Raw genomic sequence first — 19,362 nt, 5'->3', positions numbered from 1 at the left:
CACTCCCTATCTACATATCAAAACTACAAGAGGATTAAACCTCTCTCTATTACATTGCCAAATGGCAATCAAGTTATTGCAAATTATGTTGGAACAATCATCTTCTCTTATCTGTTGTACCTTGATAATGTGATTTATGTCCCCATGTTTAACTTTAATCTCATATCCATCTCAAGACTCATCACCTCCTTAGGCTACACCCTAACTTTTCTCACCAATCATTGCCAAATCCAGGACCCACACTCCTTGAGGATGATTGGTGCAGCTGAACAAATGGGAGGATTATATGTCTTGAAGGATTATAGCAAGAATTATCCTAAATCTCACATCATCAATGCATATGCCAGGAATAATAATCATCACTTTTGGCACTCTAGGCTGGGACATTTATCTAATAACAAAATGATTACCATGCAAACTCAATTTCCCTTTATGAAATATAGTAAAGGCATTGACCCTTGTGAGGTTTGCCAATTAGCTAAGCAGAAAAGATTGCCTTATCCTAATAGTAACATTGTTTCCATTCATGCTTTTGATTTGATTCATGTAGATATTTGAGGACCTATTTCTGTTCCATCTACTTTTGGCCATAGATATTTTCTTACTATTGTGGATGACATGAGTAGATTTACTTGTATATTCTTAATGAAACAAAAACTTGAAATCAATCAACTTCTTAGGCAGTTTGTTACTTATATTGAAACACAATTTCACCTTACTGTTAAGAACATTAGAAGTGATAATGGAAAAGAATTTCTCATGCCTAATTACTATGCTTCAAAGGGTATTAATCATCAAACATCTTGTGTTGAAACACCACAACAAAATGGTGTTGTTGAAAGAAAACACCAACACATTCTTGGCATAGCTAGAGCCTTAATATTTGAATCAAACATACCTAAGTGTTTTTGGAATTATGCAATTTCTCATGTTATACACTTGATCAATAGACAACCTAGTTCCTTTTTGAAAAATAAATCACCTAATGAGAAACTTTTTAACAAATTGCCTAACATAACCAACTTAAAGATCTTTGGGAGTCTTTGTTGTGCTTCAACTATAGTTTCCAATAGAAAGAAACTAGATCCTAGATCTAGGAAATGTGTTTTCTTGGGATTCAAGAGTGGCACAAAAGGTTTTATACTGCTTGATTTCAACACTAATGAGATTTTTTTGTCAAGAAATGTGAAATTCTTTGAACATGTATTTCCCTTCAACCATACTACATCACATACTGAGGACTGTGTTGGAAGAGATACTCCTATCTTGCCAATAAATCACAATGATGTTTTCTCCTATTCACTGGATGAAAACCACATACCTATGCCAAACAATACAGATCAACAGATTTCCATCCCTGTCACTCAACACCCAGATATTGTTCCTATTAGACAATCCCAAAGGATCAGACAACCTCCTTCTTATCTGAATGACTACCATTGCACTCTAATTTCCAATACAAAATCCTCTCACCATAATGCAAAATATCCTATCAGCGGGACCTTGACCTATGACCATTTGTCCTCTAATTTTAGGCACTATTCCCTAGCCATTTCTATCACACATACACCATCCACTTATTCAGAGGCAATCCAACATCAATGCTGGAAAGAGGCTATTAGTACAGAATTATCTGCCCTTGGCAAGAATTACACTTGGATTCTAACAGAACTCCCTCCTGATAAGAAAATCATAGGTTGCAAGTGGGTTTTCAAAATCAAATACAACTCAGATGGATCCATAGAGAGGTATAAAGCTAGGTTAGTCGCAAAAGGTTACACACAAACAGAGGGCGTTGATTACATGGATATATTCAGTCTTGTTGTAAAGATGACCACCATTAGAGTCCTCCTATCTCTTGATGCTATCAACAATTGGCACTTGCAACAACTTGACATCAATACTGCATTTCTTCATGGAGATCTAAAAGAAGAAGTTTATATGAAGATACCACCAGGGCTTCATATCAGTAATTCCAACCTTGTTTGCAAGCTTGAAAAATCCATTTATGGATTAAAGCAAGCAAGTAGGCAATGGCACGATAAGCTTTCTTGCAACTTGATCCAAATTGGTTTCCTTAAATGCAATTCTGATTATTCTTTATTTGTTAAATCTACTGACAAACATTTTATTGCCATTTTAGTGTATGTAGATGATTTAGTTCTAGCAGGAAATGATCTTGCCGAAATCAATCACACCAAATTGATCTTACATAACAAATTCAGCATAAAGGACCTTGGTGACTTGAAGTATTTTTTGGGCATGGAGGTTGCAAGATCAAAGGCAGGCATAGTATTGTATCAAAGGAAGTATACTTTAGACCTATTGGAAGAATCTGGCTTGCATCAAAACTAGCATAAACTCATGGATTACAACTCCAAAATTCACTCCACTTTAGGTGCTCTCCTTGCTGACCCTACAAGCTACAGAAGGCTGATAGGAAAACTCTTGTACCTCACCCACACCAGACCTGATATAAGCTTTGTTGTGGGATGCCTGAGTCAATTCCTCTCATCTCCAACTAGTTCTCATTTTCAGGCTGCCACCAGAACTCTCAAGTATTTAAAAGGATCACCTGGTCAAGGGATCTTCTTCTCTAGCAATAACACTCCCATATTAAAAGGATATTCAGACTCCGATTGGGAAGCTTGTCTAGACACCATAAGTTCAGTTACAGGTTGGTGTTTCTTCCTTGGCAATGCCCTTATCTCTTGGAAAAGCAAAAAAAACCAAAATACAGTTTCGAGATCCTCTTTAGAAGTAGAGTATAGAGCTCTTGCCATGGCAACTTGTGAAGCACAATGGCTCCTGTTTCTTCTTCAAGACCTCTGTATCCCTCACACAACCCCTGTTACCTTATTTTGTGACAATAAATATGCCTTACACATTGCCGCAAACCCCGTTTTTCACGAAAGAACCAAACATATAGAAATAGATTGTCATGTTGTTCGTGAAAGATTACAAAATAACACCATCCATATCCTTCCAGTCTCTACTTCCTTACAATTGACAGACATCTTTACAAAGTCTCTCAATCCTTCCCCTTTTCGAAAATTCATCTCCAAGCTTGGCATAATCAACATTCATATGTCAGCTTGTGGGGGATGTTAAAAATCAACCCAATTCAGCCCACTCAGGCCCAAGAAGCTTCACACCTTCAATCAGAACCAAATTCTAACTCTATTTGATTTTCGTTTTCTTTCCTTTTTTGGCAACTTTTTGTAATTCTGTTAAATTAGTTGTTCTTTAGTTTCCAGTTATGGAAACTTTTAGTTTTTCTGTTTTGGCTAATCTCTATTCATTCTGTTATTTTTGGGGTTTATATTGAGATCAAGCCCCTTGTTGTAATCATCAAGAATATTCTTCTTCTATATGGAAGTTAAATCTCAAAAGTTCATTAAAACTTTCTTTTCTTTCTTGTGTTAATTTTTCTTTTGCCATTGCTTTCAAGGTTTATTGTTCTTGATGATGATGAAGAAGCAAAATTTACAAGAATACAAAATGAAATCAGTTATTTCAATAGAAAACATTATCATATTAAAATATAAAAAAATGTAATAATATTTTTTTATCAAATAAATTAGAGAAAAGTGCATAAAGTCTAACTAAATTTTTGGTTTTTGGCAAGTAATCATCATAAACTATTTTTTATTCCTAATTACTCCTTAAATTTTACTAGATGATGAAATTTGCCCTGTATAAATATGATTAAATTACTTATAGACAATAAAGGAATTGTTGCAATTAGAAGAGGATTTTTAAATAGGATATCAATGCATTGTATTTGGGCGTATCAGTTCATAATTACTCATAGATTTGGATTCATACAGGGATTTATGTAAATCTAGATAGTAATGTATAATTATACATTTGGATTCATTTAATGCACAGTTAATATTTACCAATGTTTAATTACTTATACATTTGGATTCATTTAATGCATAATTAATATTTTACTTGATCTAGTCTTTACATATGTACTCACAACACAACTTTTTCATCAAAAAAACTAAATCTGGATTTGGTGCCTAGACAGTTAATGATATACCAACCAGAGAGATTAATCATTTAATATCAACCCCCTGTAACAAACATACATGTAAAAACTAAAACATCATGAAGCCCTTATATATGTACTCGGCCTCAAATATTGTAATGCATAATTCCTGTATAAATTATAAGAGGAATTCTTGTATAAATATATAAAAAATGTATTGGTAGCAGGAGGAAACAGCCACCAAAATATAAAATTGATTGAGAAGAAGAGAATAAATAAATTTCATAATTAAAAGTGATTAATATAATAATATTATCATGTATACAAAAATAAAATGAAACAGTAATGATCTTACTGTGGAGATTAAAATAATGGATGAGTTATAACTTTTCATTGCTATTAGTTTAACATTATTTTTATGGAATGATCAATTTCATAAATAGTTAAAGTTTAATGACTAATTAAGAAGAAAAAATAGTTCATAATAGTTACTTGCAAAAGACATAAAAAACTTTAGGGTGTTTCTATATATACTTTTCCCAATAAATTATATTAAAAGTTTTCATTTTCGTATTCTTATTGTCATCCTTGTGGATCCTCCAAGTGAAGAAAATTGAAAAAATATATATGAATTAATTAAAATTAAATATTATTTGAAAGTCATCTAATAATATCAAATCGATTGATTGATGGGAATGAGATAATCGTATGCTTTTCCATTTTGAAAATTTATTTGAATTTGTTTGATAATTATTATTCCATTTTCGAATTTTAGGGAGAATGAAACATGCGGATGTATCATTATAGCCATAATTGTAGAGTGAATATGATTTTCCACGTTTATGTAAAGGAGATCATCAAGTTACTTTCCATTTTGAAAACTTACTTGAATTTGCTTGATAATGTTTACAACTTTTAAGAAGACTGAAACATCCTTGTAGAATGAATTTATGCCAAACTTGTAAGGAAACATGGTATTAGCAAGAAGCAAGTTTTCAAATGAGGACATGAGTTTTGAGATCAATTTTGTAGAATTTTCTAGTTGGAATAAATAAAATATGGAGAGTTATTCTACTTAATTGCAAAAAGTGTGTCACTCCCTTAATTACCATTGCTTTCTGCTTTTGTTGCTAATGTAGAAGCAACAGTTTTGATTCTTCTTTAGAGGCAATAGTAGGGTTAAGATGAACAATTTGTTATTCCCAAATATATTCTAAAGTTTGTCTCAAACCAATCACAATATGCTACATAATTAAAAAAATTACACATTTATGACTTTGTCATAAAAGTTTGATGTCCTTAAAGTATTGTTTTATCATCTCAGCTGGAGATTTTGATAATTTAGAAGTATAACAAATGTATAAAAGACCTAAGCTTTTAGGATTTTGCATATCTTTTCTCTTCCCTAATTTGAATTTGTCTACAGGAATGCTTGACTCTATGCTCTTTCCAATTAATTTTTCAATGTCATATTATTGCTCAAACAAGGGCCAAGTGGTCAGTTTCGTATATAGCAAGTATATTTCATTAAAAACGTCGAAAGACACTCACATTTCATACGATTTAATAAGTGTGCATATTCTTTCTAGTTGAAGTTTTGATGTCTTAAATTGACCATGCCATGTCCCGCTAAATATTCAACATAAACTTTTAGGTACAAACACAATTTTCTTTGAGATTTACATCCAAAATAAAAAGCTTAGTGTGACTTATATTTTTTGTACTATCAATGGTATCTTCTCATTCTTTGTAGGTAAGAAATTACTATCTTTTGAGGTGTGTAGTAGCCCTCTAACAAATATTACTCATAGAAATTGAGTCTTTGATCTTTTGGTAACGTAGTGAAACCTTACACCACTAAACCAATATCTAACTTGTTGGTTATATTTTTTAATATTATCAAGAGTATTGGATAAAGAACTAATTTTTGAGAGTAAGTGATTATATGATTGGTACAATTAAATACGTAATTAATTGACCGTACCCCTTGTAGAAAATAACTACAATTGGATCAAATCCAAACTTAAATTGTCAACGGCTGCCATAATCAGAGTGCACCTAATACGCACTACAATGTGCTCTAAGATGACCATTTTGTATAATTTAGAGGTAGGTCATAAAAAAAATAGTAGCCATATTTAATTATAGGTCCCGAGTTTAAATTTCCAAAAATACATCTGTATAAACTTGATAGGGAGGGTTTTATGATTTATCACAATGATGTAAAAATTATACCGTACCGACCGGTTCAACCGGAAAACCGGTGATTTGGTCTTCTAATCGATACGGTATAGATGTTGAACCGGTCAAGTATCAAAACCGGTCAAAATCGGTGAATTGACCGATATTTGACTAAACCGGCAGGTTTATATACAAACTTTTTTTTGAAAAAAAACTTAAAAACTTAAAAACCCATTACAATGTGACTCATCTTTCCAACCATTCTTCAACACTTCATGGCACATGCTTTCAAGGCATACTTAGATTACACCTTTTGTTTCCTAACATTCGTGTGTAATCTCAGTGACATTTGTGTAATCTTAGAGTATTGTCTCAAAATAGGATTTGATGCAAAAATATGATATCGAGAAGAGACAACTTTGATTTCTTGGTGTTAAATGTCAAAACTCCAAATTTATTTGTTTTGTAGAGTGAGTTGTGAATTTGTGTCATTTATTTATATTTTGCAGTTGTTAAGTGATATTTTTGGATTGATATAAGTTTTGTAATTTAGACTTTGAATTTGTTAAAGACTTTTGTTTGTTTATGTGAAATTTGAGTAGATTGTGAATATGAATTATAAATTTGAATATCTACCTATTTGGAATTTTTTTATTATAGATTTATATATATATAAATATAAGTAGGTATGTCCGGTTTAACCGACATGTGGTTTAACTACTAAACCACTGGTCGAATCATTGTACAATTATATCAGTACCCTAATCAGTTTGATAACTAATACAATTTTAACAACACTAATTTATGGCCATGTAAGGCTAGTAAATCATAATTCAAAGCTCAAAGTCCATTTTTCAGCCCATCACACATGATTGAGAGGCTCCAAGAAAATGGAATTTGGAACAACTCTTGTCGCGATCTAGTGATTAGAAAAGCTACATTATTGAGTTTGACCACTTCAATAGTTTAATGATGTGATTTATTGCTAAATTTGATTTTCCATAAATTATACTAATTCTTCTACCCATAAGAAAGTAACACATATTACTTAAAAATCAATCATTAATAAATGAACTATCACCTTGTGACACATGTCATTTTTTTATGGGTAAAATGATTAGTAAAATAAATTAGTAAGAGAATATATTATTTTTCTTCCTTATATGATATAAATATTAGGTGCAATTAATGTTGTAATCTCATCCTATGTACACCTGTAAGCTGATCCTTATCAAATGGATGGATTGGAACAAAGGGAGGTTCAACATGAAAAAATCTAAATTTAATATTTGGAAAATGACTTTGGTGACTGACTTACTGTTAAGGACTATACCCCTAATTTGGTCAATTTAATTAAAGCTAACTTTAAGTATATATTGCGAAATGAAAAATAAAAAAAGTGAAGACTTATTTTAACTATTCAAAAATTTTGTATACGAAGTTGATCTTTGAAATTTTGAAAAATTTAAAATAATCAAAAAATCAAATGTGGTCATGCCCCTGATTTTTTTTCTGATGGGGGAATTGGGATTTTTATGGGAAATTTTGATGGGGATAGTATAACCTGGGCACAAAAAAACCGATTTTCTGCAGAGTAATGGAAATGGGTTTATCTATTTTTAGGCCCAAGTCTCGGTATTGTATTTATTGGGAAGAAAAAACAGTGCGAATGGCATATTCCCGTAATTAATAGCAATTGAATAATCTTATTTGATCTTGTAATCTTCAATATTGGATAATGTGGGATCATAATTTGTATCACAGAAAGATCGGGTCTATTCAAAATCTTATGTTATCATCACTAATCTCATAGAGCGTGTAGTTTCTACTATGAATTTGTTTAGCTCTTAATTTCTTGATAATTCAACAAGAAAGAATTGAAAGAACAAAAGAGGAGAAAATATATTGAACTTTTATTATCGGAATTAACTCTACATAAAGGCAAAGTGTAGAGAATTAATACAATGGACAAATTAGTAGTTGCTCGAAACTCAAACTACCATTTAAAGTAAAACTAACCATAACTATCATAACCGAAAACTATCTAAGCCCCTCAAGCTGGAGAGTGAATATCATTAATTCTCAGCTTGGATATAAGGTAGTAAATATAAAAAGTAGAATCTGGAGTTTGGAAGAACCACCAAAGTGTTGAAAGAATGATTGTATCTTTTCTTTAAGAACAATGCTCAAGTAGAATACTATCTTGGTTTCTTGGCATGATGATATGAGCAATTTTGCTCAAGAATAATAAGAAAAAAGTTTGATGAAATATGAGCAATTTTGTCAATAATAACAAGAGAAAAATGAGATGATATATGAGCAATTTTGCTTAAGAATAACAAGAGAAATAATATGAGCAATTTTGCTTAAGAATAACAAGAGAAATAATATGAGCAATATTTGCCTCAAGAATATTGATAATAATTAATAGAAATATTGGCAAAATTAGCTCAAAGATATCAAGAAGAATTTAGAGATATACAAAATATGAAGATCGTAAAAGAGAGTGATAAAGAAAGAGAGTAACCAAGAAGAATAAGAGAGATAAGCATTCTTTGAAGCCAAAGAAAGAAATTTTCCATGCAAGACCAAACTTTTGCAATATGTTGAGAGTATGTGCTGCATTTGTAGTAAAGTGCTTTTGAAGAGAATGACTTTCAACACTGGAATTGAAAGAAGGGTTCTTGTGCTACAATTGTTGAGATTTGTTGAAAGAATGAGATTTTGAAGTGTTTTTAATGCATATTAATATAATCATTTATGGTTACTTTTAAGTTTGTGAAATGGAAAAAAACTCACTAGTCTCCCATTGCTTGGAGGAGGGAAGTTGAAAGGCTTTATAAGCTTTAAGTTGCAACCTTGGATTGCCTCAAGGGGTACAATAGGTTTTGGGAATGGGTGAGGACTCACACAAACAAAACCCCTCTACACAAACATGCGCGCACCACCACCTCCTCCTCCTCCGCCGTCAGCCGACCGGCTCGTGTATGGGCTTGGGCCCAACATTCTTTTTAAATAAACATTTATTTATTTATTTTATTATGGGCTATGTGGTCTTGGACCGTGTGTTGACCTAGTCAACACACACATTTAACATAGAGTCGTTGGTAATAGAGCCATTTGTGATAGAGTCGTTGAGTGGTAACGTTTTGCACCGTTGGATCATATAGTCGTTTGATCTTTTGCATAATCGAATGGGGGAGCCGTTGGAGGCCGCTATAAATAGAGGCCTCATCCCCACATTACAATTCTCACCAAGTTGAAGGTGTTTACTTCTCAACTTCTCTTTCTCATCCCTTATATTTCACCGACGCATTTCCACCAACAAAGTGAGAATATCGAGAAATGACAATGGTAGTCAGTATTGTGGGAAAAGAATTGGCATGAACAACCATACTGTGGGAATTCGAGAATTGACATTGGTAGCCATATTATGAGTGTATTCGAGAGCGATTCTTACAGTGTAGTAAGACATCGTATAATAGGGAATTAAGTTGTTTTATCCTGGGGAAGACATGGTTGACAGTCTTCTTGCACAATTTTAGCAGACTTGGTCGTTACTCAGCCAGGAAAAGAGCGACCTGATCGTGACTCGGGCAGGAAGAGAACGACATGGTCGTGACTCAGCTAGTAAGGATTATTTCGTGCCATTCAGAATTGTCGTGAGCTACGGTAACAACAATTTAAGATGTTTCTAATATAATGACATTCGTAGATAATATTACTAGATCGAACAACTATGACCTGAACAAGCCATTTTGGTGTGACGGAACAAATTTTAAACATTGGCAACATAAGATGAAATTTTTTCTCACTATGAGAAAGGTTGCCCACGTTCTGAAAACTGACATCCTAGTGGTGTCAGATGAGGCTGAAAAGGAGGAAAGATATAAACTGGCTATTGAAATAGCTCTCTAGAATAAAAGTGATTACTTATGTAAGAACTTCATTATGAATGAGTTGTCTAATGATCTCTATGATTACTACAACCCATACAAGTGTGCCAAATTAATTTGGTATGCACTTGAAAAGAAATATGCTACCGAGGAAGCTGGGACAAAAAAGTATGTTGTTAGCCGCTATCTCAAGTATCAAATGACTGATGATAAATCAGTAGAGTCTTAGTCTTAAGAGATACATAAAATTGCCCATAAGTTCATTTTTGATGGTATGTCCCTAGATGAGCAATTCCAAGTGGTTGTCATAATTGACAAACTGCCTCCTAGTTGGAAGGACTTCAAAAACCTTCTGAGTCATAAGACCAATGAAATCTCTTTGGAATCTCTGGTCACTTGTCTTCGTATTGAAGAAGAGGCTCGTAAGCAAGATTAGAGAGAAGATGTGTTGATTGTCTCCAACAATAGTACTAAGAAGAAATTCTCAAGTGCGGTTCTAAAGGCTTCTAGCATTAACTTCAAGAATCATAACCGCAATGGGAGTAAGGATAAAAAAATCAGTCACAACAAGAATTGGAACCTTCAAAAGGTCCAATATGCTAAGCCACCTACTAAGAATGACTCTGACAACTTGTTTACCTGCTTCAAGTGTGGGAAGTTAGGTCATATGACACGCAAGTGTAAAAATAAATCTATGGATCGTCCTCCACATGGCAACATGGTTGATGAGCCATTTTTGGCAGTATTATCTGATTTCACTATGGTTGGAGGAACTAATGGATGATGGGTAGATACTGGCGAATCCCGACATCTCGCCATGTCTACTATGATCGTGCTATGTTCAAAACATACATGGATGCTGATGATAAGAAGGTGTTGTTGGATGACTCCCATACCATTGTTGTTCCTGGAACTGGTGATGTGGAGCTGAAGTTTACATATAGGAACACTCTGATTCTTAAAGATGTGATGCACACTCTAGAGTCCAGAGATGAGGAAAAATCTGGTTTATGCTTTTCTCCTTAATAAGGCTGGTTTTACCCAGACCACGGCAGACTTGTATACTCTTACTAAGAATGATGTATTTGTTGGGAAAAGGTATGACACAGATGACATGTTTAAATTAAGTGTTGATGTTTCTATTAATAAAATTTCTGATTATGTTTACATGGTGTGTGATTTTAATATTTGACATTCAAGACTTTGTCATATTAATAAACGTGTAATTTCAAATTTGAGTAGCTTAGGTTTAATTCCAAATTTATCTAAAAATGATTTTGAAATTTGTGAATCATGTAGTCAAGTAAAAATTTTAAAAAACCCTCATAAATTAGTAATGTGAGAGTCTGAGCCTTTAGATTTAATACACTCATATATATGTGAATTAGATGGAACGCTAACTAGAAATGGTAAACGTTACTTTATCACTTTTATTGATGATTGCTCTGATTTTACTTATGTATATCTTATGAAAAATAAAAGTGAAGCACTTGACATGTTTAAGTTATATGTAACTGAAATTGAAAATCAACTCAACAAGAAAATAAAGAAACTCAAAAGCGATAGAGGCATTGAGTATGACTCTAACATGTTTAATGATTTTTATAAATTAAATATCATTATTCATGAAACATATGCACCATATTCACCTGAAATAAATGGTAAAGTTGGAAGAAAGAATAGCACTTTAACCGAATTAGTTGTAGTTATTATGTTAAGTTCTGGTGCAACACCCTCTTGGTGGGGTGAAATCTTATTAACTGTATGTTATGTGCTAAATAGAGTCCCAAGGCTAAAAGCAAAATTTCCCATATGAAATTATTAACAATAGACAACCAAACTTATCTTATTTGAGAACTTGGGGTTGTTTGGCTTATGTCCGGATACTAGACCTCAAGAGAGTTAAACTCGCAAGTAGAGTCTATGAATGTGTATTCAATGGGTATGTTGTAAACAACAAGGCGTATAAGTTTTATGACTTTAATGCGAAAGTGATCATTGAGTCTAATGATGTAGACTTTAATGAAATGAAATTCCTTCTTAAATCGAGGAATAATGGGGGTACACCAACTAGTCACATACCTGTGACTAACAATAATGATAATAACGATGGGTTAGAAACAGAACCTAGAAGAAGTAAGAGAGCAATGACTACTAGAGAGTATGAACATGATTAGATGATCTATACATTAGAAGATGATCCATCAACACTCCAAGAAGCTTTGACTTCTTTGGATGCTGATTTGTGGCAAGAGGCCATAAATGATGAGATGGATTCTCTAGAGTCTAACAAGGCCTGACTTTTAGCTGACTTGCCTCCTGGTTGCAAACCCATTGGTTGTAAGTCGATATTAAAAAAGAAACTAAAACCTGATGGCACAATGGATAAATACAAGGCTCTCCTTGTAGCCAAGGATTTTAGGCAAAAAGAGAATGTAGATTTCTTCGACACTAAGGGTTTCAGACAAAGAGAAAATGTAGATTTCTTCGACACATTTTCACCTGTTACTAGAATAACATCCATTAGAGTACTAATATCGCTGACTGTGATACATAATTTATTAGTACATCAAATGGATGTTAAATGGTGATTTGGAAGAAGAAATCTATATGGCAACCTTGCATGAGCAAGAAAATAAGATTTGTAAGTTAGATAAGGCGTTGTATGGTCTTAAGCAAGCACCTAAGCAGTGGCATGAAAAATTTAACGACTTAATGATCTCCAATGAGTTTAAGTTGAATGAAAGTTACAAATCAGAAAATGACATTTGCACTATCATATGTCTCTATGTAGACGACCTAGTCATATTTGGTTCCAACATTCATGTCGTGAATAATGTGAAATCATTGTTGTGTAACAACTTTGATATGAAAGACATTGGAGAGGAAAGTGTAATCCTTGGTATAAAAATTACTATGTCAAAAAAATGAAGGAATTTCTTTGGATCGATCTCACTATGTGGAAAGATCTTAAAGAAATAAATATTTTGATTGTAAACGTACTAGCACACCATATGATCCAAGCTTAAAACTTTTTAAGAACACTGGTGAAGGTATAAGACAAGCTGAGTATGCGAGCAATATGGGCAACCTTCGATATATCACTGATTGCACTAGACCTGACATTACCTATGTTGTAAGATTATTACGCTAGTTACCAGTAGGCCTAATATGGAGCACTGGTATGCTATAGAAAGAGTTACGAGATACCTTAAGAAAACAATGAACCTTGGATTACATTACCGAAGATTTTTAATTGTCCTAGAAGGATTCAATGATGCTGATTGAAACACACTTTCAGATGATTCCAAAGCAACCAGTGGCTATATATTAAGCATAGTTGGTGGGGTTGTTTCTTGGAAGTCAAAGAAACAAACTATTTTGACTCAATCCATTATGGAAGCTGAAATGATAGCACTAGCAACAACTAGTGAAGAAGCAAGTTGGTAGAGAAGCTTGCTTGGAGAGATTCCCATATGGGAAAAACCATTCCCATATGTGTTGATCCATTGTGATAGTATCGCGACTATTGCAAAAATTGAGAATCGCTCTTATAACGGTAAGAAACGACAAATTCATCGTAAGCACAACACCATTAGAGAGTTACTCTCTACAAGAGCTGTTATAGTGGATCATGTACACAGTGAGAATAACTTAGTAGATTCTTTGACGAAATGACTAGCTAGAGAGAAAGTCCATAACACTTCTAAGGGTATGAGACTATTTCCCTTAGGACTATTGCCCTTAGAACGAGGATCACTCATGATGGTAACCCGACCTAACTGACTGAAGATCCGAAGAAATATGTTCAATGGGTAATAACCAGTTGTGAAGTGATATGAGAGTGAACATGCTATAAAATTATGAGAATCATGATTCCTGCAGCATTTGTAAGGATGAGTTAAACTCTGAATGAGATCTATACTCCAATTGGAGTGGAGTACCTAGGCTATAGGAGTACTCTTGATAGACTCACCTATGTGAATGTGGAAGTGGGGGTCGCTTCCTATGTAATTTTGGGGCATAAATTTCTAGAGCATTCACTATACTGGGATAAACATGCATGGCATTTAACGCGCATGCTTTACAGAATATACATTTGAAAATGTTGTGTGTGGTTTGATGTCGGATATAGAGTTCAAGACTACGGGTCACTATAGTAAAATCTAGATCTTATTCACTATGCAAAGGTTCAAGTCGCATGACACCTTTGTTTATGCACAATCCTATTGCGACCACAAAAATTCTCGAAAATCATTTTTTAATTTCAAGTGGGGGATTGTTGGGCTTTATTGAAAAAAATGAGGTTTTGAAGTGATTTTTAATGCACATTAATGTGACCATTTATTGTGACTTTTGAGTTTGTGAAATGAAAATTACTCACTAGTCCCACATTGTTTGGAGGATGGAAGTTGAAATGCTTTATAAGCCTTAATTTGCAACCTTGGGGTGTACCCCATGGGGTACAATGGATTTTGTGAGTGGGTGAGAACTCGCACAAACAAAACTCATCCAGACACACGCGTGTGCGTGCACCACCACCTCCTCCACCGCCGTCTGGCTGGCTCAGCTCATGTTCAGGCTTGGGCCCAACATTCATTTTAAATAAACATTTATTTATTTTATTTTATTTTTGGACTATTTGGGCTTGACCGTGTGTTGACCAAGTCTGCACACACATTTAACATAGAAATGTTGGTGATAGAGCTGTTGGTCATAGAGCCGTTAGTGAAAGGGTCGTTGGATCATATAACCATTTGATATTTTGCACCATCGAATGAGGGAGCCGTTGGAGGCTTCAAGCTATAAATAGAGGTCTCTTCCCCACATTACAATTCGCACCGAGTTGAAGGCGTTTACCTATCAACCTTCTCCCCCTTTCTTTCTGTGGCACTTGAGAATTAGCACAAGCAACCATAGTGGGAATTTCGAGAACTAACACTGGTAGTCAGTATTGTGGGAAAAGAATTAGCACGAGCATCCACACTTTGGGAATTCGAGAAGTGGCACTAGTAGCCATATTGTGGGTGTATTCGAGAGCAATTCTTACAGTGTAGTAAGACATCATATAATAGATAACTGAGTTGTTTTATCCTAGGATGGCGTGATTGATAGTCTGGTTGCATAATTTTAGCAGTACCACGAAACATTTTAAAGATAGCGACCTGATCGTAATTCAACTAGTAAGGATTATTCCGTGTCATTTAGAATTGTTGTGAGCTACGGTAATGACAACAACACTACTACCCTTTTGAATCTATAATTACACCTTCTAGTGTAGCATCAATAGAATCTTGGTTTATCATTGAAAATACTTCACACTTTCGGCTGCACGATTTTGTTAGAGTCGCCACTACATTTTATAGTTAAAAATGTAAAATAATCTTTTAAGTCCAATTACCTTGGGCTTTTGGATTTTTGATATCGAGGTTCGGGAGTCGGTTACAAGGTAGGGAAAGTATTAACACCATACTCATCTGCTTTAGGTTGTATCTCTCACTAAAATATATGACTTTATTATTATTATTAAATTATCTGGTTAATTAATTAATTATTAAAAGGAACAAATTTATTTATTTTTATTATTGTGCCCAACAAGACTGACATTGATTATACGTATCCCTCTTTTAGTTGGAGAATCAAGGCTATGTAGTTCTTTAGTAGAAAAATGTTTTGTTGGTTGAGTTTTTTAATTAAGGAAATAAACGGTGTAACACCTTCTGAGGAATGAGTTGAGGGAAAGAAGCCCCAAGAGCGATTGTCCCTCCATATTTTATGTGGTTGGCAATTTTTATTTTTATATTATTAATTTTATGGGGTGATTTCTAACCTGTTAACATGCATTGAATGGAAGCTTGAGATGTAGGACATTAAACCGCACAATCCAAAATTCTCCATATGCTTCCATGTAAGCATGTGATGTTATAAAGAGGATGAGAGATACTCCAGATCATGACTCCTATGGTGGTAATGATTCTAATATAACATTGATACTATGTGTTCTGTTTTTTCTCACTCTTGTGTAAGGATTTGTGGGTATTGGGAATGGTGTTCGAGGTTGTTTTTTGATATGTTTTGTGTGATGTGAAATGGTTAGGTATTGTGAATTTTTTATTTGAGATGATAAAACTCTCGATTTTTTCCCAATTTTTCAGGGGTCTCTTTTTGAGAGAGGTTCCTCTTTTGAGAGATGTTGATTTTGAGGGAATGAAGGCTCCTTTTAAGGGGTCTTTTATTAGAAAGAGTTTTTCTTGAGAGAACCTTTCTTTTGTGCGAAATTCCTCTTCTTTTTTTCACTAAGGAATGTGCACTGTTTATAGTACCACACCTGTATCTTGAAATCAATTTGGTCTTCAATTTAGCTGAGGTTGAAGACAATGCACTATCGAGTATGGACTCAACCATAAGCTGAGAGTTCTCTATCTTCTTGAATGTCTTCAGTTTTAATATTGATTGCATTCAGTCGAGTCTAACAATATCATTCTTAAAACCAACTTAAACTTATGAGTGTCCTTCGAAATGGGAACATGAAATGCATGTAGAAAAATGATTTCTTATTGTTGCATGATGTGCATAAAGTGATTTTTTTTTGTTTTTATCATGTTACATGAATGGAGATGCAACTTATAACTCAAAATGATGCAAGGAATGTGTATGATTATGCACTTGTTGGGATGTATGAATGGTCAAGAATGTAAATCTTTTTAAGATGCATGAAATGTAGGAACGTGTGTAATTTTCTTTTTATGATGCATGGTGTGCTAGAAAACGTAATTTATTATGTAAATTATTTTGAATGTATGAAGGTTACGATATGTATAGATTTTTTCTTTTTATGATAATGAAGGAAGATATCAAAAATAGTTAATGAAATGATACAACTTTTTGAATGAAGTTTTTTTTATGAATGTACACATGGATGAATGTATAAATAAATATGTGTATGAATGATGTATTTTTTATGAATGAATTTTTTCTTTTTTTAAATAATTTATTTTTATTGTTTTGATGAATGTATGAATAAGCGAATGAATGTGTAAATGATGTGTTTATGTATACATGAGTGAATAAGTGAATAATAATTTTTTAATGCATGAATGAATGCATAAGTCTATCAATAAATATTTTTTATTTTTTAATGCATAAATGAATGAATTTTCATTTTTGAATTCATAAATGAATGGATGTGTGAGGAATGTACTTTTCTTTTTTTAGTGAATGTATGAAGACATAAGTCAATGAATATTTAAATGATGTATTCTTTTTTTTCTCATTTTGAATGTATGAATGAGTAATGAAATATATCAATGAAAGAATAAATGTTTGAGTTATATGTGTTTTTATATATGAATGATTGAATGCATGAATTATATATTTTTTTATGCATGAATGAATGGATGAATATATAAATAAATAAGAGAATGTATGAATGATGTATTCTTTTCTTTTGTCTTTTTTAAATGCATGTATGAATAGCTAATTAAAAGAATGTATGAGTAATGCATTTTCCTTATATGCATGCATGAATGAATTATTTTGAATGATAGTTTTTTTTGAGTTAGCGTATGCATGAATGAAATGATTTTTTTAATGATATATTTTTTCATTGTATGTACTTATGATAAATGCATGCATAAGTAGTGGATGATGAATTTTCATATATCTATGTATGTATGAATGTACGTATAAGTCGATCAATAAAAAAATTCTTTTTGAATGCATAAGTCAATCAATGGAGATTTTTATTTTTGAATCCATAAGTCAATCAATAAATATTTTTATTTTTTGAATGCATAAATGAAAGGATAATGGAGTGAATGTTTGAATATGTATTTTTTATGTTTATGCATCTACGGATAAATTATTTGAATGATGTATTTTTTTATTAATGCATGATGAATGAAATGTCTAAAAATACAAAATGCATGCCCCTTAGAGTAATGGACCCTATCCTATGGGTAGTTTAGCCATCATTACGATTTGAACATATATATATATATATATATATATATATATATATATATATATTAAATTATATCTCTTTTATTTTCATCGTTCAGGCTAGCTTAGAGCCAAAATAAATTGTCATATTTTTTTTTTAATAATCTCCTTGTTAGGGAATAAGAATTCTCATCAAGGGTGCGATATTTTACATGATTTTTATTTTACATGACAAAATTCCAAACAATATGCTATAATACAAACATGATACAAATCACAAGATTCACAATAAGTACAACATCCTAGGATAGGGTTCTAACATATAATGAACATCATTGGCAAGTTATAGACTCTTATAAGGTGTCCATATTGCTACTCTATCCAATAGAGAAACCCAAATATTATGATGTTAGAAACAGGAGACCAGCTCAAATGACTAACTCATAAAAAGAAGTAACAATATGTGTGGTTCACATCACCAACACTTAGAAGCGGCAAAGACCGCGACCAGTGAGGCTAATGTCCCTTCTATGAAAAAATGTATCACTAATACCTGGGTGTAGGGCATATGTGTGTGCCTAAAATGTATACATGATATATCACCCAATAACAAAAATAATACATACATAAAACATGCACTTAATATTTATAACATATAATTCATACATACAACATATAATTATTAAAATTAAGCATGTAATTCATGTTTAGAACATACAATTAATAATTAAACATGCAATTCATATTTATAACATACAATTAATAATTAAGCATTAAATTCTCGTGTTGTTGGAAATTAACTAATTAACCAAATAATATTAATAACAATAATAATAATAATAAACAAACAATCACACATTTTATTGATTATTGGCCGAACTCTCTCAAAAAATTCCCTAGCAGAGTCGCCAGCTGTCGCATCCCGATTTTCGTCTGCATGACTTTGTTAGAGTCGCCACTACATTTTATAGTTAAAAATGTAGAAAATATTTTAAGCTCAATTACCTTGGGCTTTTGGATTTTTGATATCCAGGTTCGGGAGTCAGTTACAAGGTAAAGAAGATATTAACACCCTACCCGTCTACCTTAGGTGGTACCCCTCACTAAAATATATGACTTTTTTATTATTATTATTTTTTATTAAATTATCTGGTTAATTAATTAATTATTAAAAGGAACAAATTTATTTATTTTTATTATTGTGTCTGACAAGATTGACTTTGGTCCTACGTATCCCTCTTTTAGTTGGGGAATCAAGGCTACATAGTTCTTTAGTAGAAAAATGTTTTGTTGGTTGAGTTTTTTAATTAAGGAAATAAGTGGCGTAGTGCGACCTTCCGAAGGATG

General features: G+C 32.7%; 1 protein-coding gene across 1 annotated transcript; it reads left to right on the top strand.

Moving 5' to 3' along the window:
* On the top strand, nucleotides 2,365–3,111 carry LOC109330816 (uncharacterized mitochondrial protein AtMg00810-like). The gene has a single exon (XM_019565094.1). It carries the CDS (start codon nucleotides 2,365–2,367, stop codon nucleotides 3,109–3,111), a length of 747 nt encoding a protein of 248 aa, XP_019420639.1.

The sequence above is a fragment of the Lupinus angustifolius genome, chromosome LG17 (assembly GCF_001865875.1).
Source record: "Lupinus angustifolius cultivar Tanjil chromosome LG17, LupAngTanjil_v1.0, whole genome shotgun sequence".
NCBI lineage: Eukaryota > Viridiplantae > Streptophyta > Magnoliopsida > Fabales > Fabaceae > Lupinus > Lupinus angustifolius.
Note: the sequence above shows the minus strand (reverse complement) of the source record. Positions and strands in the feature narration are given on the sequence as shown.